The 20,964-nt window shown below is 43.1% G+C and overlaps 10 protein-coding genes across 10 annotated transcripts; 2 read left to right on the forward strand and 8 right to left on the reverse strand.

Annotated features, from left to right (window-relative positions):
* Window positions 1-150: 150 nt before the first annotated feature.
* On the forward strand, window positions 151-2,440 carry DI09_45p90 (peptidyl-prolyl cis-trans isomerase Cyp15; the record flags this gene model as incomplete). The annotated part of the gene is given in 5 exon segments (XM_013382073.1): window positions 151-512; window positions 541-1,746; window positions 1,779-2,033; window positions 2,051-2,211; window positions 2,247-2,440. The coding sequence occupies 5 exon segments, from the start codon at window positions 151-153 to the stop codon at window positions 2,438-2,440; spliced, it is 2,178 nt and encodes a 725-aa protein (XP_013237527.1).
* A 4-nt stretch (window positions 2,441-2,444) lies between these two features.
* DI09_45p100 (uncharacterized protein) lies at window positions 2,445-3,125 on the reverse strand (the record flags this gene model as incomplete). The annotated part of the gene is made up of 1 exon (XM_013382056.1): window positions 2,445-3,125. The coding sequence occupies one exon, from the start codon at window positions 3,123-3,125 to the stop codon at window positions 2,445-2,447; it is 681 nt and encodes a 226-aa protein (XP_013237510.1).
* A 49-nt stretch (window positions 3,126-3,174) lies between these two features.
* On the reverse strand, window positions 3,175-3,675 carry DI09_45p110 (uncharacterized protein; the record flags this gene model as incomplete). The annotated part of the gene is made up of 1 exon (XM_013382057.1): window positions 3,175-3,675. The coding sequence occupies one exon, from the start codon at window positions 3,673-3,675 to the stop codon at window positions 3,175-3,177; it is 501 nt and encodes a 166-aa protein (XP_013237511.1).
* A 34-nt stretch (window positions 3,676-3,709) lies between these two features.
* DI09_45p120 (uncharacterized protein) lies at window positions 3,710-6,977 on the reverse strand (the record flags this gene model as incomplete). Its single annotated transcript, XM_013382058.1, has 4 exons — window positions 3,710-5,494; window positions 5,530-6,407; window positions 6,482-6,818; window positions 6,858-6,977. 4 exons carry the CDS (start codon window positions 6,975-6,977, stop codon window positions 3,710-3,712), a joined length of 3,120 nt encoding a protein of 1,039 aa, XP_013237512.1.
* Window positions 6,978-7,986: 1,009 nt separating this feature from the next.
* Window positions 7,987-8,743, reverse strand: DI09_45p130 (uncharacterized protein; the record flags this gene model as incomplete). Its single annotated transcript, XM_013382059.1, has 2 exons — window positions 7,987-8,374; window positions 8,619-8,743. The coding sequence occupies 2 exons, from the start codon at window positions 8,741-8,743 to the stop codon at window positions 7,987-7,989; spliced, it is 513 nt and encodes a 170-aa protein (XP_013237513.1).
* A 484-nt stretch (window positions 8,744-9,227) lies between these two features.
* Window positions 9,228-11,097, reverse strand: DI09_45p140 (theta subunit of T-complex protein 1; the record flags this gene model as incomplete). Its single annotated transcript, XM_013382060.1, is given in 6 exon segments — window positions 9,228-9,890; window positions 9,917-10,239; window positions 10,274-10,436; window positions 10,478-10,681; window positions 10,699-10,941; window positions 11,038-11,097. 6 exon segments carry the CDS (start codon window positions 11,095-11,097, stop codon window positions 9,228-9,230), a joined length of 1,656 nt encoding a protein of 551 aa, XP_013237514.1.
* A 129-nt stretch (window positions 11,098-11,226) lies between these two features.
* On the reverse strand, window positions 11,227-11,825 carry DI09_45p150 (uncharacterized protein; the record flags this gene model as incomplete). Its single annotated transcript, XM_013382061.1, has 3 exons — window positions 11,227-11,403; window positions 11,451-11,661; window positions 11,692-11,825. 3 exons carry the CDS (start codon window positions 11,823-11,825, stop codon window positions 11,227-11,229), a joined length of 522 nt encoding a protein of 173 aa, XP_013237515.1.
* A 184-nt stretch (window positions 11,826-12,009) lies between these two features.
* On the reverse strand, window positions 12,010-12,330 carry DI09_45p160 (uncharacterized protein; the record flags this gene model as incomplete). The annotated part of the gene is made up of 2 exons (XM_013382062.1): window positions 12,010-12,272; window positions 12,297-12,330. The coding sequence occupies 2 exons, from the start codon at window positions 12,328-12,330 to the stop codon at window positions 12,010-12,012; spliced, it is 297 nt and encodes a 98-aa protein (XP_013237516.1).
* Window positions 12,331-13,067: 737 nt separating this feature from the next.
* On the forward strand, window positions 13,068-17,967 carry DI09_45p170 (uncharacterized protein; the record flags this gene model as incomplete). Its single annotated transcript, XM_013382063.1, has 5 exons — window positions 13,068-13,317; window positions 13,401-13,685; window positions 14,139-14,574; window positions 14,859-17,404; window positions 17,555-17,967. 5 exons carry the CDS (start codon window positions 13,068-13,070, stop codon window positions 17,965-17,967), a joined length of 3,930 nt encoding a protein of 1,309 aa, XP_013237517.1.
* Window positions 17,968-18,202: 235 nt separating this feature from the next.
* DI09_45p180 (uncharacterized protein) lies at window positions 18,203-20,019 on the reverse strand (the record flags this gene model as incomplete). The annotated part of the gene is made up of 4 exons (XM_013382064.1): window positions 18,203-18,487; window positions 18,573-18,886; window positions 19,287-19,331; window positions 19,401-20,019. The coding sequence occupies 4 exons, from the start codon at window positions 20,017-20,019 to the stop codon at window positions 18,203-18,205; spliced, it is 1,263 nt and encodes a 420-aa protein (XP_013237518.1).
* Window positions 20,020-20,964: the final 945 nt, after the last annotated feature.

Raw genomic sequence — 20,964 nt, forward strand, 5'->3', positions numbered from 1 at the left:
TCATCATTTATTTATAGCCAAGGCACATGATTGGATTTTCATTGTAACCAATGGACTTTTGAAACTTTATTTAAAATTAATTTAAAACCAGGCCCAATTCCATTTCAAATTAATTTAAAATTTAATCTCAGCAAAGATATACTTTGTTCGATGAGCGAGGAACCCGAACATGAGATTGGACCAATGCCTAAAAATGCACAGGAAGAGCACAAAATCAGAAAAATACCGGGCAAAAACAGCACAGAGCCATTAGCAAGCACAGAGCCATTAGCAAACACAGGACCATTAGCAAACACAGGGCCATTAGCAAACACAGGGCCATTAGCAAACACTCCGCATGCATCTTCTTCACAACAGGGATCCCTTGAGACGCAGCAAAATCCCAAAAAACCGAAGTCATCTGCAGCCTTGTCACCAGCCATAAAATTTGACTTGGAACAACTGCCGAATTCGAAAAGATATGAAAAGAGCTATCTTCACAGGGATAACGTTACGTTGGTTCTAATTACCCCGTACTATGCTTGCTGTTCTAACTTTTAGTGAGACCGATTTTCTCATTACGGCATCTATTGATGGGATTGTTAAATTCTGGGTCAAGGCAGAAAAGGGGATTGAATTTGTAAAAGCATTTAAATCTCACGCCGGCCCCGTGGGAAGACTCGCAACCACCAAAGACGGGCTTTACTTGGCCACAATTGCAGTTCCTTCGGCAAAGGATGGCACCCTTAAATTGTATGATGTTGTAAATTTCGACATGTACCAAAGTGTCCCGGTCTCGTTTACGCCCCTCGCGTTAGCCTGGTGTTCTTTCAAGGCGTTTCTTTCGGCAAATATTATTTTATCTTCCGCTGAAAATACAAATGTATTTGTCATTGATTCAAAGTCAGGTAGCCTGCTTCATACGATTTGTCTTGGCTCGTTGCATTGTTCCCCAATTGAACTCCTGGAATTCAATCCCAAATTTGATGCTATGCTGTCTTCAGATATTAAACACGGTGTCTCCTTCTGGGGAATCGATTTAAATTACAACCCAGCCATATCGGCCAACTCGCTTTTTGCTACCAAATCCCAAACGGACTTTGGAGTTTTTGACAAAAAGCAAAGCCATATTTTGTCGATTACGTTTTCGCCGGACTATGGCAGGTTTGTTATCATGGATTCAAAGAGACAAATCCGTATCTTTTGTAGCAAGTCTTGTCGGATTACCCATCAATTCGACGAGAGCTTAGAAAGTGCCTCTCGCCTACGCGACCTAGCATTCAAAAGGAAGGATAACCCTAACCCCCAAATACTCCCCTATCTAGTGGAACAGTCTGATTTTGATAAACGTCTTTGTTTGGAAAAGGACATCGATGGCCAAGTTGGATTGGCACTGGCCATACAAGACCACTCCACGCTGAATTCTCTTCGTCGAAATTGCGTTTTCAATGCAACAGGCACTCTTCTTCTATTTCCGACTCTGTTTGGAATTAAAGTTGTGCATTTGGAATCCTCCTCCCTATTGTCCGTAATCGGTATGGAAGATGCAGGTGCTTGTCGCTATTCATGTGTGGCCCTTTTCCAAGGCACTTGCTCCAAATATTCGAATACAAATTCCATCAAAAAGGCACTTCCAAGCACGGACATGTTGGCATCCGATAACCCTGTTTTGAAGGACATGTTTTTGCCTCCCGATCCTGTTTTATTTGCAACGATGTATAGAAAATCAAGATTTGTCTTGCTTTCAACAAGGCCGCCAGTGAAGCTGTAATGTGTCGCCCATGTAATTTTCCATGTAGATCCGAGCGAGATGTTATGAATGAAAAGGCCATCCGGGATGAGCATAAGGTAGAGGTGAAAGCACTTCCATATGAGGAGGATCCATCTCTCCTTGCAACGGCAAAGGGGAGAAAAATCGCTCTCATATACACCAACCTTGGCGAATTTCAGTTTGAGCTTTTCCAGGCTGAGGCGCCAAAGGCTGTCGAAAATTTCATTTACCTTTCCAGGCGAGGGTATTATGACAATGTGATATTCCATCGCATCATTAACGGGTTTATGATCCAAACAGGCGACCCAGCAGGTTGTTTCCCCTACACCACTCATGCCTAGGTGATGGAACCGGAGGGGCATCCAAATGGAACCGAAATTTCGAAGATGAAATTGTGCCCGCTTTGAGGCACGATAAACCCTACACCGTTAGCATGGCCAATTCGGGGCCCAATTCCAACGGTAGGCCATTTCATTTGATTTGATCCCTTGTTTAGGGTCCCAATTTTTTGTGACAACCATTGCTTGTCCTTGGCTGGACGGCAAGCACACCATATTTGGGCGATGCATTTCCGGAATGGACACCATTCATAAGATTGAGAAAACCCCTGTAAACAAGTATGACCGACCAACGAAAGAGGTGCATATCATCGGCATCGACATCAAGACAGACGCCGGCCATCGAGAATAAATATTTATTGGCGTTTATATTTCGTCGTCAGAGTCTCGGTCAGAGCGGTCGTGGTTGTTCGATCTATGGTTGTTGTTTGGGGAGACCTTTTTAAAAATGCCTTGGATTGAGCGAATTCAGCGATACCTGAAAGGGAAATCCTTTTCTCCAACTGGCCGGTGGTAAATGCGGTTGTTCCGCCCAGTTCATCGAATCCGATGATCCTACCCGTGTCAATGGTGCAGAAATAGAATACCTGTCCGTCCGAATACCGTTTAAAAATACATCCAGACATGGAAGCACCTTGATTGCTAGCTTTTGCGTCAGAAAGGGCGCATCCAGCACATCCATACGAGCCCATCGGATCATTGGATGAAGAGCCGCTAGTTTCTTTCAAAACAATTGATGCCAAATCGAATACCTTCAAATGGCAGTCTAAAACTTCACAGGTTTTGAATGAAGGCAGAAAAAAGTGGATGATAACCAGGGGCTCCTTTGTGGTCCACTCGAAAACCTCGGCCTCGTTTTGAGCAGAATGCAAATATCCGTAATGAGGCATGCTGCTGTCTTTCACTGGCTTGAGGACAGATTGCTGAAGCTCCTTCAGCCTTCGAAGGCGGTATTCACAAAAGAAAGAATCGTTTTCAGCAGAAAGGTTTTCCAGCTCCAAATCCAAACAGCACTCATCGCTATCAGAACGCGTCATTGGGCAAATTAAAGATTAAATTTTATTTAATGTACGAGGCTCCGCGTAACTACTGAAAAATTGTGGAAAGGCCCAGTGGTTCGTTTAAATCGCTCAGCGAAGTACTGGAGGATGGAGCGGTGGAGCTCAAGCCTGACCCGGCGTACAACAAATGCGGTCTCTTATTTCTGGGTGCTTGAGCAAGATATGGGAGCGAACTTCCAAGAGCCTTTATTGTGGAGGCGTCGTCATCAAGTTTGTAAAGACTGCTAGCTTTTACGCCAGTGATTGGCTTGAGAAAGTTTTTCAAAAGACTTTTTTTCTTCTTTAAATCATCTGTCAGGTAGAATTCGTTGATAAAACAAGTGAAAGCTTCAGAAACGACCCCGCCAAATAGTTGCTTCAAGAGCACGTCCTCAAATTGAGGCTTGCAATTGGTTGCCAAAGCGACAATTAAAGAAATGTTGGATTCGTGGTTTTCCGCGTGATAACCTTCATTCAAAAGCCGTAATGTTTCCAATAACATTTCGTTGCCTAGGAATTCGGAGAATTCCGAATATCCAGCAAGCATCGCCACGATACGTTGGCTGATATTGATAGCCTTGTCACATGAGACGGAATCCTTCCACCTCATCATCAAAAGCAGAGATCGAAGCATTGGAGAATAAATATCCTATGGTAAGTAATTCTATCACACAGGATACCTTGTTTTGGAAAATAAATTGCAGCAAAGGCGTTGCATTTTCTAGGGAATGCGTTTTCGAAACCAAAGATTGGCGCTCCGAAATGGGGACAAAAATATTGAACAAATAAGTGGAAAACGAATGACTGGCTTGGCGAAGCAACCGCTCAAACAGCAAATTTTCCGATATCGAGGCATCGTCTGTTTCAACATCGCTTACCAACAAAAGCTCTATGGATGACGAAGAAAGCTTCCCATAAACGTCCCATTGAGAGGAGAGAAATTCCCCAACATAAGAGGCCAATTGAGGTACCCAAGACGCTAGAAAAGCCCTGTATTCGCTTTCTGGGCAATTGATGGTGCAAGGCTCGGCCACAAGTAAAAGAAAGTACTTTATAAATCTCAGCTGCATCGACGAAAAGTCTTGGAATAAAGAGGACACGAAAAGGGAGATCGGTATTTTCTGATAAAATAGCGCCCCATACTGGGATGCCGTGCCGATGATGGAATACGAGCATTGTCGGATATTATTCAGCCAAATACGAATGGAAGTTTCAAGTGCTTCCAGGGGCATAATTTCATCTTCGCTTCGGGAGTATTTTGAGCCAGAAAGAAACACCCTCTTCTCCTCCTTTGATAAGTCGAGAAGAACATTTAAGCGGGAACGTTTTTCGATATGTATTGATCTCCAAACATCTGCATTCCAGATGGAATGCAAATAGCCGATGACTTTCAGAACTCTGGGAATGATAAGTTCGACAAGAATTGTCGAAGCTTGCAACGTTTGAGGAGCAATATGAATCAAAGCAGACGAAGAAGGTACCAAAGAAGACGGCAAAAGCCTTTTTAGAACCACCAAAGAAACGTTGCATAAGTATAAAAGAGAATTCCTGGAACTCTCCGAATACTCCAATCTGCCCTTTAAAGAGGACGGGTTATTGACGATCTCATCCAACAAAAAAGTGGTTAGGCCGCATGACTCCACGAACGCCTCGAAATTTTCCAAAAGATGCCCAACAACCGCATTGTTGCTCCATTCTTGAATGATCGGCAAAAAGACAAATTCGTAGCACTTTTCTCTATCGATGTCCGTTCCGGCTTCCTGAACGATGATAAGAAGGAATTCGATCAACGAAGCCTTTTCAGACAATCCCAGTGGGCTATCTGAAGCAAGAAGAGTCTGGATTTGCCGCGAAATCGTGCCAAAATACCGTATCAGTTGAGACGAAAATCCAACGGCAAGCTTAACCAGCCCCGTTGCTGCCCGGCGTTTGAGATTGATAATTGAATCCCGATCGCCAGAAACAGTTAACGAGATCAAAGGAACAAGATAGTTATATACAGTGATGATGTTTTCCAGGTTACATTTTAAGAACAGGCAGCAAGAAACAATGGCCTCGACAACCTTTGTCAGACACAGCGGATCGGGCCGATTGAACGAAAGCAAAATGGACAATACAGAGTGGAATTTTGAAACCAGAGACGCCCTGACGCCGCCCTCAGAGGGCTCCTTGAAACAGCCATTGATGTCCCCAATTGACATCAAAATGGCATCCATCACACTTACGATGGACTCTAAATTCATGTAGTATTTTGATGAAAATGAGCAAACACGATTTCCCTGTTTTCCCTCGCCAATGAGGGCATCGTAGTTTAGCTGAGAAAAATTTTCCACTGCAGAAACGACTAGCAACAACATATCCAAAGGCTACCCCATTAGCAATTCAAAAAACCTGCCTTTACTCGGGAAATGCCTCTGATCACATCAAGATACCTACTCTTGGCGCATGAAAGGAAGATTGCGTATTCCTCTTGATTGTCAAAATCTAGCTCATAAAATCTCTTTTGGTTTGAGTTCTTAAATGAATGCATTTCTGCAGATTGAAGCACTTTGTTCGTGATAACATCTATAAGCTGTGCAATGTTAGAGAAAAAGGTATTGTTTTTGTATAGTTTCTCGTGTTTAAACGCGTTCAGCCAAAAAGAAATCGTCATCGATGAAATATAATCGCTATCACTTCCCAGTAGCATTAAAACGATTTTCAAATACTCCAAAAAGGTCCTTTCATCGGCCAAAATGGATTTCTTCCCGCAAAGCTGATGGGTTCCAAACTCGCAAACGAATTCTGAAATACACTTCACCAACTCATAGTTAGTTCCGGAAAATGGATCTCCCAATAAAGAGGCGGTAAATGAGAGAAAGTCTGCAAATCGGTCCATGATAGGTCTCCATATTGATATCTGTTCTTCAACTTGTCCAGGGGATTTTTTCACAAGCACATTAAGAACCTCAACAACTCCCATAAATATCTTTTCATCATTAGATAGCCACATGGACAAGTACTGTGTAAAAGATGTCTGGACCACTAAAGACAGCGGGATAAATTCGGCAAATGCCGTGCACAGCTTAAGGCCTGTAATGAAAAGAGCCTTGGGCGCTGATGAAGAGGAGCCCGAAGAAAGCGCGCCAGTAGACTCCCCTTTGGATTCCATTAATTGACCGTATTTGGAGATGATGAAATTTACGAATGATGGCCAAAAAACGCGAGACTGGTTGACAATGGCTGACTTCAAATCAAATTTTCTGCAGTCAGACATGTGCGGATCAACAAAAATAAAAACTTCCTCGATCAAGTGCGTTATTATCAGCAGTGACAGCTCCATGTGAATGTACTTGAAAGTTAAAAAAGCATACCAACCTGAGCAGAACTCATCAACGACTCCAGCATTGGCCAAAGCTCCGGCCAATTTTGTGGCCACATTCTGACAGCCACAGAAACGGCAATTTTCGATATTTTTTCCTTAATAGGATATGGTTCTTCTCCGAAGCCGCCCTTCATTTGTGATAAAAGAAGTGTAACAATTTGGTCTCGTAGCGCGAGCTGTTGCGTAAAATTCCAGTTGTTCCATTGCGTATTGAGAAAGTGCTCAATTACATGGCAACCAAAGAGCCTTAGATTTAGCGGAAGGTCATTTTTGCAAGATATCAATTGAATGCTAACGGAGAGAGCCTGGTCAGATTCTTTGAGCGACTGCAAGAACTATCGTGGAATGAACATCATAACACTCACCGACTCTGAGCGTTTCCTATCTACAATTGTTGCCTTTGGATCCAAGATTATATCAAGAGCCTTATTTATTGGAGAAACTACAAATAAGAATAAATTGCCAACCTTGGGATAAGGCGACATCCATGCCAAAAATTAAAAAGTTAAAATTTAAACGACTTTTATGGCTATTTGTCGCCATTTATGGGAATTTACGTGAGATGGCGAGCATGTGGGCTCAAATGCATTGTAAGGACGGGGCTAAATGTTGACAATAAACTTGATTTCTGAATGCGCCGCATTAGGAGTCTCTTGCAATATATTTTGATTCAGAGTCCTCTCTCGACTCCGATGGTGGTATTTTAGTTTGCAAGCTTAAAAATCATCTGAATAATGGATGGCTCTAAAGCCCTCTACTTGCCAATAATTTTACGCGTCTTTAGGGTCCATTTTACGCGTCTTTAGGGTCCATTTTCCACCAAAGGAAATAGGTCACTAAGACATTTGATCAAACAAAGCCAGGCTGATGCTCACTACAGCTCGGGCATTTGGAGTTTAATCTTGAAACTATCATGTCCTCTAATTCTAGCTCGATGCCATCGATAGATGGCCGTCACTTCTCAATTATAGAGAGGAAACATCCACCATGCATCGGCTGCAAGTTGCTTCTCAACAATGTGTGAGCTGCGTATACTTAAAAGCGGAGCAGCCCTTCATTCACAGCCTTCCATCGAAGCAATGCAGCGTTTCAACGTCGTTTAAAGTCTAAGGCTAGGGCTGTCTATAACTAGAGGTCATGATGAGGCTTAATTTTAAAAAATTACATCACTTTGAAGGGATTCACCAAGAATACGCTCGATATGCAGTAAGATTCAATTGGTTCCTTCGAAATAAAATGTAGCAGGGGCATGGACGAGCAACCGAGCTAGAATTGGGATTCGAGCTATAAAAACACTTTATTTATGTGCCCCAGACATCAAAATGTTGCGGCGTGGGTCAGAAAAGGAGCGATAGTCATCATTGCAATGGCATAAGAAAGACTAATCGTATCCATCATCATTCCAAAAATGAAATCCCGTGCAATTGAAATTAACCCCAGCCTGTGCAATTAAATTAAAGTGCAATTCGTTTATGTTTTAAATTAAAATTAGGGTTAAACCTGTGGATCCTCAAAGGAGCAGCATGAAGAGTCTGCTAAAATGATTAAAAAAGCTTTTTTGATACCTGCATTTTCATCATCTTCTTCTTCGTCGTCATATTCGTCATTGCCAGTATGTCGACCACCATTGACACCATCAGAATCACTATTTTCTAGCATTTGATTATCATTAGATCCAGCATTCAATTCGGTCCTCCTGAGGTCGCGGAGGTAGATATCTTTTCCAGAACAGAAGCCCTCCTGCACCTGAAATAGAGTGAGAGCCAGGCGAGGGCCCGTCTCCACAAGATGCAGCTTTCTTGTAGCCTTTTTCTTTTTTGAAAGCTTCAATTCGGCAGAAACGCCCTGGTCGGTGGGATCCTTTTTTGCGGCTGCAATATTCCTTGAAATTAGAGTGATGGCTTACTCAAGAACAAAATCGGCCAAATCTTTGCCGGCTTCAATGATTTCTGAAATGTTTTTTTCTGCTTTTGACAGGATTTCTCGTATCGATGATTCTGGATCCCTCACCATGATTTTATATTGGCGGATCTGGATTTGATCCTGCTTTGGATGATAACTAAACAAAAGCACGCGCTTCGCTTGCGATAATTGCGCCTAACCCTGTCAAAAATGGAGCGACTTACATGTGAAGAGAAATTTGATGGGGGGAACAAATTTTTGAGGAAGGTTTCACAGAGCACCAAATGGCTTTCGGGGTTCTCTCTTTCAAAGCCATCGAAAATAACAAGCGGGGAGAGCGAAACTGCATTTCCAAGAGACACCGGATGTGGCATGCTGTTGAAAACATCCTTCATCAAAGAATACGAGTCGATGTTAAAATAAAGGGTCGGCCCTTGTGAAAAGCGTGCCATTCTAAGCACCGAGTTGAAAAGGGTCTGCGAAAAAAAGAGGCAATTTGTAACGTTCAGTTGGCTACACACGGCCATATAGTCCTTGATTTTGGTTGTTTTTTTCTCGACCAGATTGATGGCGGTTCGGGGACTCATCATTGTGCGAAAGTTGAGCACCAACTCTGCGAGCAGCGGGCTTTGAACAGAGCCAAGTTTTACAACAAACGAGGAAGGGCCTTCGCTGTTGTTTTTTGTGTGCTCTTGCGACTGTACAGCTGAAGCCTGACGCTGTCTCTTGTTTTTTTTCCTCTAAAAATAAAAATCAAAAAGACACAACATTTCGGGCCATAGGTACAGTACAAAGGAATTAAAAATAAAAATAAAATAAAATTATTTATTTAATCATTCGTCGGCATCGATGGGGCCGGCGGCCTTTGGCTTTGGACCCCCCGCGGGCTTGCTCATCACAATGGAGTCTATACGCAGAATTGAAAGCGCAGCATCGACCGCAAGATGCAATGCAGATGCCTTTGTTGCATAAAGATCCATGATCTGGGCATCAAGCACATCTAGGGTGCCATTTTGCTGTCCAAGCGATTCCACATCTACACCGATGGATCGCTGACCTGCCTCATGGGCAGCGGAAAGCTGCGCGAGAATCTGCAAATGGTCAAGCCCGCTATTTTCGCAAAGGATTTTGGGGATCGCCTCCAGGGCCTGGCCAAACTTTTTGATGCCATATTGAGTGAGACCTGGAATGGCTACTGCCATGTTTTGCAAATATATGGAGAGAGCCATCTCGGTTGCCCCTGCACCAGGTAGCAACCGGCCATCCTTGGTAAGCGATTTTACAACATTTACACCATCATCAATGGCTCGTTCCACGTCATCCAAGAAATTCAGTGTGGACCCTCTTAGAACTATCGAAGCGATCCTGGAGGTGGAATCTAAAAGCTTAGTAAAAGAGGATTCCATACCGCTCTTGAAAATTGTGCATAAATCGGAGCCAATTTCAATCGTTTCAACCAGGTCGCAATATCCCATCTCCTCGGCCATAGGGGCACCCTATTGATTACAAACGATCTCTATACAAGTCTGGCAAGGGCGGTAGCCCCAGTGGCGCGACATAGTCTTTGAAGGTCAAACTTTGAGGCAATTCTGAAGGCAATAAGTCCATATTGATTGATAAAGTGAAGTGTGATGTCGCCAATTGTTCCGCCAGTAACGATCACTTTTACTCCGCTGTCCGAAATTTCTTTGACTTGGGCCTCGACAAGCTTTTCTTCTCCAGAGCTGAAGGAGATCAGCTCGGAGGCATTGCGAAGAAGAACAGTGCCTTTTGTCTCTGTCCTCCCAATGTCAAGCGGACACGAAAATATGGCTACTTTGGCATTTGTGGCTCGTTTAAGGCGACCTAGTGATAAATAAAATTTCCCACAAATTGATACTTTCTGGCTCTCTGTTGAAAACCATGCCATGGACCAGTGTAGAATCTGCAATGGAGCCTCCCATCACTTTAACAACCCTAATCGAGTCTACATTGAAGCTTTTCGGATTCTTCGACGGCATAATGGTAACGCATGCGTCAGCAATGAGTCCGGAGAGCAAATCCTCATATCCATACTAGGATGATAAGATTTAAGGCCACCCACCTGCTTGCTAGAAACGGAAGATTTAATTGCAAAAATTAAATCCTGCTTTGTGAAGGTCGAAATAGTTTGAATGACAAGTTCTGCAATGTAAAGTTTTTGTGTGAGATGATTACCTTTCATGTGCAAAGAAGCCAATTCAAATGCCCTCTCATATCCATCGATAATGTCGCTTGGATGAATTCCAATTGAAATCAGCTCTTCGGCCTTTTTTAGCAATTCACCAGCAAAGACAAGAACAAAATTGGTTTGGTCGCCATTCTAGTCGTCAGGATGAACCCTACCTCTTGTTCTTGCTGTTGCGACGCCATGACCAACAGCTTGGCTGCTGGATGCACAACATCAAGCTCTCTGATAATTGTCGCTGCATCATTGGTAACGAAAAGCTTTTCCAGCTGATTGACGATAAGTTTGTTCATTCCTGCACGATGAAGCGGATGAACATACCGTGCGGCCCAAACGAGGTCCTAGTAATTCTGCACAAATCTTGGCACGCCGAAATGTTACGCAAAATGGCATCCTCAACATGCTATAGGAATGTGGTTGAGCGCACAACGACATACCTTATATCCTTCCTTGAGGAGTGTCGTGAATGAATTGGACTTTCCAACTTGCAACGCCATTTAAAAATATCGTGAATTTACGCTTTATGCAAATACTGGCATTTTAAATTTTAGTTTACAATTTAATTATAGACGGTTTTCAGGTAAAAGTCAATATCTTCAATGGCATTTTCCAATGCCAATGCCTCATCACAATCCTCGCCACCATTTAAGATGACATCCCGCAGCGAACTTTCCAGCAATAGACGCTGCTCGATAAGCACGTCCTTTTTCAGTGGATCCAGCAGCAGCTTCTCGTCTTCTTGGTTGATAATTAATTTGACCCCTTGTTTGAGGGCCGAATTTTTTGTTTCCTCCTGTTCTTTTCTTTTATTGTCCTGATAGCTTTCTTCTTTGATTTTTGCATCTTTTACTTGATCTGGATAGGGGAGGGTGGAAATACTCTTGCAATACATTTGCTGTTCTTGTTGGATATTTCGAATAATAATCAGTAGTTGAAGGTGTAACGACCCTATCTCTGTGCTGCCCATTTTCTCCATCATCTGCTGGATCTGCTCAATACCATCCATCATCTCTTTTCGGATCAGAATGCAATTGGTCATCTCTTCTTGGCCACTTGTGGCACTATTCATGATGTTTGACGCTATTTTTTACCTGATGTTTTGCAAGTGAGCAATGTAATTTTTCTTGATATCTTCAATATCTTGCCTAATCTTCCTGCTGCTCTCGTATAGAGATATCAATGGGAGAAGTAGATCCCGATCAAAAAGATATTGAACGATAAACATGTTGCAAGTGCTGCATGTTCGAATTGGATAAGAGATCGGCTTTTTTTTCAAAAATAACGAACAATTGTTGCAAATGGACTTGCCGCACACTTTACAGTGGTATCTTTTTAAAAAGTCGACAAGCGAATAAAAAGGCCTCAAGCAGCCCTTACATGATGCATCTTTTTCTTCGATATTTCGCGGCTCAAGAAGCAACATGTTTGCCTTTTTCAAATCTCTCACATCCATTTCCTTCAAATTCGCCTCTGAAAAGCAATGCAAAATCTAATTTTAAACATGGAACGCCCACATCTTCGTAGCTTTGAATTATCTCCTCAATTGGGTCAGATAAGGCAATGTGTGTCTCGTCTTGAAAATGGCGTTGTGATTTGTATTTTTCCCTGAGCCGGGAAAAGTCTTCCATCTTTGAAACCATAACTCCGGGCATAAAAAACGTGCTAACCGAACCTTATTTCAGTTTTCAAAGCTTACCTTTGTTGAAATTGAAAACACGATTTACACACATCTTTAAACGTACCAATGAAAGGGTCGTATTGCTCAGAGAGATCAAGACGAAGTTCCCATTCGCCCCAGTGCTTGCCGCAGAAAATATGTGCACATCTATTGATTAAAACGGGCCAAAAATGGCTTACTTTGGACAACTGTACTTGCCCGAGATGAAGGAAAAAGCTACCGTGCATGTGGGGAAGTTGCATAAAAATGGAGAATATAAAAATTTGCCACTCATCGTTCAGAGGATCGGTTGATGGTTTTCAGCAGAATCAATAAATTGCAAAAATTGGTCGCCAGGGCCACTAAACATAAAGATTCCAAAATTGTAAAAACGATCAAATGTAATGCCATTTTAACGCCTCCCTCCCCCCTTTTATAAATAAAGCCAATTGTTGCCTCTGAATGCAGCAGGTGTAACATAGATTTACACTATTTTGGAAAGCAGGCACAGACATTTCATGTATATATGAATAGCTACCAGCTAAAGTTTGCACCTAACCCTAAATATCACATGCGCAGGTAAATTGTGAATCGTGACTGTCCACTTTAAAAGGAACTCACACTTTTATCAAATTGCACATATTTTTTAAATGACAAAAAGATCAGTTCTCACGAATAGCAGTCACGATGCTCACAAAAGTGAGCATGCAATTTCTTCCCAATGCCCATCTCCACTTTCACTGATTAAAGATTCGAAATCGTCTAAACTAAAAGTTGTGTGCGGTAGCTAACTTTCTGTTATTTCTAGTTATGGTTGGGCTTCCCGCCAGGGGAAAGACATTTATGGCAAGAAAGTTATGCCGCTATCTTTCATGGCTCGGCTATTCGGCAGCAACATTCAATGTTGGTAACTATAGAAGGGGGCAAGCCGGCCCGAGCGTACACCATTCCTTTTTCGATCCGGAGAATGAGGAAGGGGTAGTTTCGCGAAAAAAAGCGGCAGAAGCGGCCCTCAATTCACTTGCTGCCTGGTTGAACGAAGAAGACTCGATCGGCCAATGTATGCAGAGCCTTTCCTAATGATAGCGTTTTATTCGAACGAAAATGACCTATCCTTTGTGCTGGCCGAGTCTATTGGCAAAGTGGCCATTTACGATGCCACCAATTCTACTCGCGATAGGCGACTTTGGATTGTAGATCAAGTTTTGAAGCTTAAAGCTGCCTCTTCTTCTTCACAAATCCTTTTCATAGAAAGTGTTTGCAATGACCTTGGCATTGTTAACTCCAACATCATACAAGTCAAGCTCTCTTCGCCAGACTATAAGGACTCGGCAGATCCTGAACAGGCGAAAATCGACTTTATTAGGCGAATAAAGCACTATGAAAATGCCTATGAGCCGCTCTCGGAGGAAGAATGGTCTTGCACTGGTAAGTTGTCCTTACCCAACCCAAGGAATCGATCCGCTACCTCCAATGATCAAGATCATTGATGTGGGTAAAGAAATTAAGCTCTCCAATTGCAAGTGGTATTGGCAGACAAGGGTCGCCTCTTACTTGATGAATCTCCACATAACGCCGAGGTGTATTTATATTTTTCGTGTACCTTTGATCAAATTTCATTCATCCTAGCATGGAGAATCCGAATTCAATCTACAGGGCCGAATCGGGGGCGATTCATCGCTCTCTGAAAACGGGATTCTATTTGCAAAAGCGCTTCCAGAATGGTTGCGAAACCACTTTGGCGTCAAAAACAACCTTACGGTACTTGCGGTCCTTTATATTTCCCAACCTTTTGGCATCATTTTCGTGATAAAAATTCTTGTTTTATTTATTCGATTTTGATGAAATAGGTTTGGACGTCCACTCTCAAGCGATGCATAGAGACCGCAGTGAACCTTAACTATCCAAAGCTTGCATGGAAAGCGTTGGACGAGCTCAATACAGGCATCTGTGATGGGATGCGCTATGAAGAAATAGAAACCATGTTCAGCAATGAATATTCCGCCAGAAATAAGAACAAGTTCTATTATCGATACCCGAACGGGGAATCCTATGCAGATCTTGTATTAAGGCTTGAACCAATCATAATTGAGCTTGAGAGGCAGAAGGATATTTTGGTGATCGGACATCAAGCCGTACTTCGAGCAATTGTTGCGTATTTTACGGGCGTCACACAAGAGCAATTGCCCTATGTAGTGATCCCATTGCATACGGTCTTAGAGCTGCGACCGATGACATACAACTGTGAGGTCATCGAGCATCATATTGGAATCCCCGCTGTAGATACGCACATAGACCGCATCAAACTACCTCTGAGGTAAATCCGTTGAAAGCTTTTTAAATTGAAGCATTTTACGATTAAATTTGAATTGAAAACTTGATGCTTTCCCAATGGCTTTTAAAATTACAATCCCAAAAATTACAATCCCAAAAGTTGGAGTCCTAAAAGTTGGAATTTAATTTCTTTTACCCTTAATAATGCACCCAGACATTGTCAAGTTCAAGTCCATCCACATTCGAAATGTCGTCATATTGGCCCACGTGGACCATGGTATAATGACACGGTTTTACTTTTTTAGGAAAAACGACGCTTACAGATAGTCTTCTCGCGCATCAGGGTCTTATTTCCCAATTCCAAGCCGGCCAGCTTCGCTACCTTGATTCGCTCCCGGAGGAACAAAGAAGGGGAATTACAATGAAATCAGCATGTGTGGCTTTAAAATATGCCCCAATAGCGGCCAGACTTTACCCGGTCGACAAGTTAACATATTTGAGAAGCTCTCTTGGGTCTGATCATCTCGCGTTGGATGCACTCTCCATTTCCGGCCCTGATTTAGGTTCTTCCAAAAGCCCTGGGAGCTATAATAATCTGAATAGGGACTCAAATGTCCCTGTCTCTTTGGTGTCCTCATCAAAGCATGATTCCGAGCACATACTTGTGCATCTGATAGATACGCCTGGCCATGTTGATTTTTACGGTCAAGTATATTGCTCAGCACAGCTTGCAGATGGGACTATCATCGCCGTAGATGTGTCCGAAGGAATTTGCGCCCAAACAATGGCGGCTTTTCATCTGGCATGGGACCTGCGATTGGTGCCTGTCTTGTTTTTGAACAAAATTGACCGACTTATTGTGGAGCTGCATCTTTCGCCTATGGAAATATTTAATCGTTTGCTACAGCTTCTAGAATCTGTCAATGCAACATGTAGCATTTTTCGCCATCAAACCCCATCATGCCCCCTTGATGTAGAAGAGGGCGATCCTTTCTATTTTGAGCCAAGAAAAGGAAATGTCCTTTTTGGATCGGCGTTGGACGGTTGGGCGTTTCGTTTGAATCTGTTTGCAAACTTGTTTTCTAAGAAAATTCCAACGCTTCCCAAACGCGAGCTAAATCAGAAGCTTTGGTCGGCGTCTTTTTTCTTGTCGAAAAGGCGCGAAATTCTTCCTGTTGAAAAGGGCGAAACTCCCCTTTTTGTTTCTCTTATTATGGAAAACATTTGCTCCGTTTATAAGGCCCTCCTTTTTGACGATGGTACAGAACAAATTCAAAAGATCTGTCAATCATTTTCGCTATCATTTACCCCGGCGTCCGTCAAGGATAGAAAAATGCTACTCCGAACAATATTCACGAGCTGGATTCCATTGGCTCCCTGTGTTTTTGATGCGATTGCTGACTCCATTCCTTCAGCTCATTCTCGAAGGGTGGGAATTTTTGGTGATCATTGCGAAAAGGGAGCTGGAACGACACTAGCATTCCTGGCAAAACCGATCATATACCCTGAACTGACTGAAGAACTCTTGAGGAGCAGTATCTGTGAATGGACACGTCCCACCATTCAAAACGGCTTAGAAAATGAGCACGAGTCTTCACTGACTGCCCATTCTTCTTGCCCTTTAGAAAAACTGGTGATGATGGGGCGACTATATTCTGGAGCCCTTTCTACCGCCTCTATTGGTGACATTTACTTTTCGTCATCAAATGCTATTGGGTTTGACGGGACCAAGTTTGACCGCCACACATTCAAGCTGGAGAAAGGCCGCTTCCGTCTCTACCAACTTATGGGGTCGAAGCTCATTGAGGTTGATTGTGTTCCCGAGGGAAACATCTTTGGTATCTCTGGAGTGTTAAGCGCAACAAAGGGCATCTTTGTCAAAAGTGGTACGCTTACATCTTTGCCCGTTGATGAAAAAATTCCGATCCATAGTTATTCCTGTCCTAGCAAAATGCCACTTTATCACAACGATGCTTCAAATTCTCTGCATGGCACACCTGATGATCATCAAACATCTTCGGCAATGATGGGTGTACCATTGATCAGTGTTTCTGTAGAGCCTACAACATCCCTACGTGATCTTACACAGCTGCAGTTTGCACTGCTGCTACTTTATCAAACCGATCCATCGATCAATGTCTCATTTACGGACATGGGTGAGTTGATCCTCAAAACTTGTGGAATGCTGCATTTAGAGCAATCTCTTAAAGAGCTCAAGTCGCTAGTAAGCTTTCCGATTTCAGTATCTGATCCCATCGTTCCGCTAGGTGAAACCATTGGCGATGCACAGACAACAAAACAGGTTCACCACATGCAAGAAAACTTTTCTGTTCTCGCATGTCTAAATCCCTCGTTTTTCAGGGACTTTTCCGATGTCTCTGCAAAACCGGATGCTTTGATTGAGACAACATGTGGCACGTACACACAAAATCGAATTTTTGATCCAAATTCTGGTGCTGAACCGGATCGTTGTAAATTGGTTGGTTGTGAGATGAACGACGCCATTTGCTCGTGTGTGCCCCTGAAAATGGAGGCAAGCATTGGCGATCAATTTTGCACATTGACGCTCAATGTCACTGTTGTCAAAAACAACACCTGCACACCAACACTTACGATTGACCCCAGTTGCGCAACGTATGAAGAGATTATTAAAAGGGCCTTTTCAATTGCCATCTCAAATGGCCCTTTATGCGGAGAGCGAGTTTATGGTGTTGGATTTTCCATTCTCCACCTTTGTCTCGATGGTCAGCATCTTTCCGATTTCGATAAAACATTGCTGTTTTCGCCGATACGCAAGATGCTTCATCTTGCCATTCTTCTTGCAGACCCAAAGCTGATGCAGGGATATAATGAAATTTCTATCCTGGTTCCAGGTTCGTCCCATTTCGATGTCCATGCCCTACTTTCTCCATTAAGATATTTGTCTTCTATATTGGGCACAATGTTTCACCATATTTTGTGTTTCCATATTTTGTTTCCCCATATTTTCGCTCCCTTTTGGTGCTAATTTTTATTTGTTGTAGGAGAATGGCTGGGTAAAGTATATGCGCTGATCAGCAAATCGGAGGGCGATATCATTGTGGGATCCGAATTTATCGCTGAGCGCAATTCATTTCACATACTCACGCACGTTCCGGTGCGGTTTTCAGCCGCTTTTGTTGATGGTACTGGAAGACCTATACCCAACCCTAACCCTATAGAATTGAGGTCAAAAACAGCCGGTGCCGCCTTTGTCAACATTTCGTATTTTGGGCTCAAAGCCATGAAGGGTTCTTTGCTTGTCTGCACAGATTTGATCGAAAATGACACTGCTGTCATGGACCATTCCTCCATACAACGAGAACTTGCCCAAAAAACCCGAATTAGAAAAGGACTGTTTGTTTCAACAAAGCTCACGCTTGATGGTGAAAAACAGCGAACGCTTAGGAGATGCTAACGCGATTGACATTGCATTCAAACGATTTGCAATGGTCCTTATATAAAAACGGCGTTTATATCGGCATTTATGCACCTCAGGCTCTTCGTATGGTGCCCTGAATGATGACCACACATGCCTTGAGCGTTACCTTCATCGATGTACGCCCTTAATTTCTTTAAATGCTCCGCAGCAAGCTCAATTTGGCCGCCATGCCATATGGTAATCTATTAAAGCAGTTTGATGTTCTTTCTAGCTATGAAGAAAGACTCATGGGAAAGCAAATGGTATCTGCCGATGAATCCAGGTTCCCAACTGATACGGAAGATTCCTCTGTTTTGGATGTGGAAAACATGTCCCTTTGAGAACGATCCATGTCTGTTGCCTTATCAATGGAGGAAGCGGAAAGCTTGGCTGCAAAGCTCTCAGACATGCTCAACGCCGTTTGCAGAGTCTCCTCCACTGCTGTCGAATCACGGGTACAAATATCCACACCTTCAATCCACGATTTGTATTCATTTTTGAGACGTTTGAATTCGATCTAGCATGCGGTTATGATCCAAAATATGTACCAGCGATTGAACCATCGAGTATGACGGCGGGGCGTCCGAAATCTTGCAAGATACTTTGGGGTAAGAAAGAGCAAATGGCGGGTAGTCTCCTTGTGAAGGATCCACTTGCACGCTATCACGCACATGCACAGAAAATGGCGTCTGCTTTTTGGAAATTATTTCATTTTCAAGCAGCGAGGGAACCTTCACACAAGAGGCAAATCCTGGGAACGTGGAATCGTCACCATCCTCTGCAGCGGGTGCAAGCGTGGCAAAGTCATTTCCTTTTTTGAGCACACATGTTGACCGACATTCAGAGCGTGGTTTGCCCCCAAATAAGGGCAGCTCTTTTTTTTCAGCTTCCACGTTTGGAAACTCGTCAGGACATGCTAAAAACTTCTAACATTAAAGGTGATCGCCATACAAGTCTTTCCGAAATATTTTCGGGCTTGAAAAAATGTTCATCCAGATCGGACCATTGCGACGTGTTGTACGCATGTATAATGGTGGCCGACTCTAGGGATAAGGTCGCGTCGTTTTTTTGATGGACATCTAGTTTCGAGCAAGATCGTCTCAAAGCAGCCCCTGGCGCAAAAGCACACGAGGACTCGTCCACAGGAGCCAGATATGAAACGCTTATATGAAACAATCTACATTGATGGTGTGAATTATGCAATACCCGTGAAGCGATCTTAGTGGATCCAGTGAGTGCCTTTTGACCGTGTCAACAAAATCATCCTTGTCAGAGCAGGGCTTTACTAGAGACATCAAACATGGGAAACAACAAACCTAGCGGCTTTAAAGTATACTTTTCGCCATTTTCGTGTGAAAGACCTATAATGGATAAGAAAACAGCGCACGGTATTAATTTTAGATGAGCGAAAACTAGCGAAAAGTACGTACCTGACACATGCAGCCTGAAGGCAGGCTTGAAAAATTCCTCGCAATCCACCATATCCGTCTTTAAGAAAAGGCTAGAAAGGGGAAGCAACCCACAGATTGACATTATCGATCTTATAAGCAAAGTGGCCTTTTTATAGATTGACGGTAGAGACTCCAGTTGCTCTTTGGAAGGCGAAATTGGGGCAAAATAAATTTCCCACTGTTCGAAGGGGATAAATTTTTCTGGCAAAATGTCCATGTAGAGTGCGCTTTTTCGGTCGGTCGTCATAAATTTTAGATTTGGCGACAATTCCCGCTGCCCATCTATGGCAGCAAGCATGGACTTTGTTGCATACGATGTGTCCGATTTCAATTCAATAAAGTAGCTTCCAAGCTCTTGCGACAGGGCTTCCAAAAAATGCTCCTCCGATAGTTCTTCTGCTCGCTTGCTAAAAATGGACGATGAGTTGATGTGGCAGTCTCCATTTTGGCCTAGTTTTCCTTCAGACGTTTTTCGCACAAGAGATTCTAAAGCCAGCTCCTCCATACAGGTGTAGTTAATTTCGAATCCAAAATATAAGCTAATTACCGGGGATGATTCGCTCGATAAATGCGGGGCGAAACAATGTCCAGCCGTCATCTCATTGAAGGGATTCAAAAGCTCGCTTCGGAAATCTTCATTTTCCGTGAGATCCAACTGGAACTAGGGCTATTAGCAAACCAGAACCAACCCATTTGTTGATATTTGTCATCAAATTATCAAATTCTTCCGAAATCGATCCGGATGTGTTTGAGAGCTTTAAAGATCTCCTTAATTCCCAAAGGATAGCCAATAAACGCGTAACTAATTTCTTGTGCAGTGCCTCGCAGGACGGGCTGCAGACTAAACGATACAGGATAAATGTGGACGAAAATACTTTGTAGAGCTGGTCTTTTTACAGCAGCTAGTCTTGGTGATATGCCCGCCGTAGATGCTGACGATGGCGATGACGCGGACGAGGAAAGTGAAGAGGATGGTGATGGTGAAGCGCTAGAAAATGTACAAAGCTCGCCCCGAGTTCCGATGAGGGAGTTTCGTGGGCCAGAGAAATACTTTTTAGATTCCTCTATAAATGGCCTGTCCTCATCCTTTGGGGAAGACGAGCCTGACCGCGCAGGTGGGCACATTCTCGATGCTTTCCCGTTAATTGGGATATTGGAGGACATTTCTTGCAAATAAGAAAATATTGTTACATGGTTGTGCTAAAGTTTATTCAAATTACTCCAAGTTGATAGATGTATGGAGCATGTATCGCTTTAATTGCTGTGCTGTGTGATCGTAGCAAGTGCTCAAAATATCAATCAATTTTCAGCAGGTAGCAACAAAGTTTCTTTAATTCCAAATTGCTATAAATTATTAAATTGGACTGAAGCGCGTTACACATGGCCGCGCGCCCTGCATTAGGGTTAGGGAAATGGAGGGGAAACCCTGTGCGTTGCAATGCATACGCCACATGCCATCTTGTACTAGGGCCTTGTTGAAGAACGTTCGTTTCCCTTTATGAAGGAACAAGCCCATTTTAATGCTTTTATTACCTGGGGTTAG

The sequence above is a fragment of the Mitosporidium daphniae genome (assembly GCF_000760515.2).
Source record: "Mitosporidium daphniae strain UGP3 chromosome Unknown contig-45, whole genome shotgun sequence".
NCBI classification, from domain to species: Eukaryota; Fungi; Microsporidia; genus Mitosporidium; species Mitosporidium daphniae.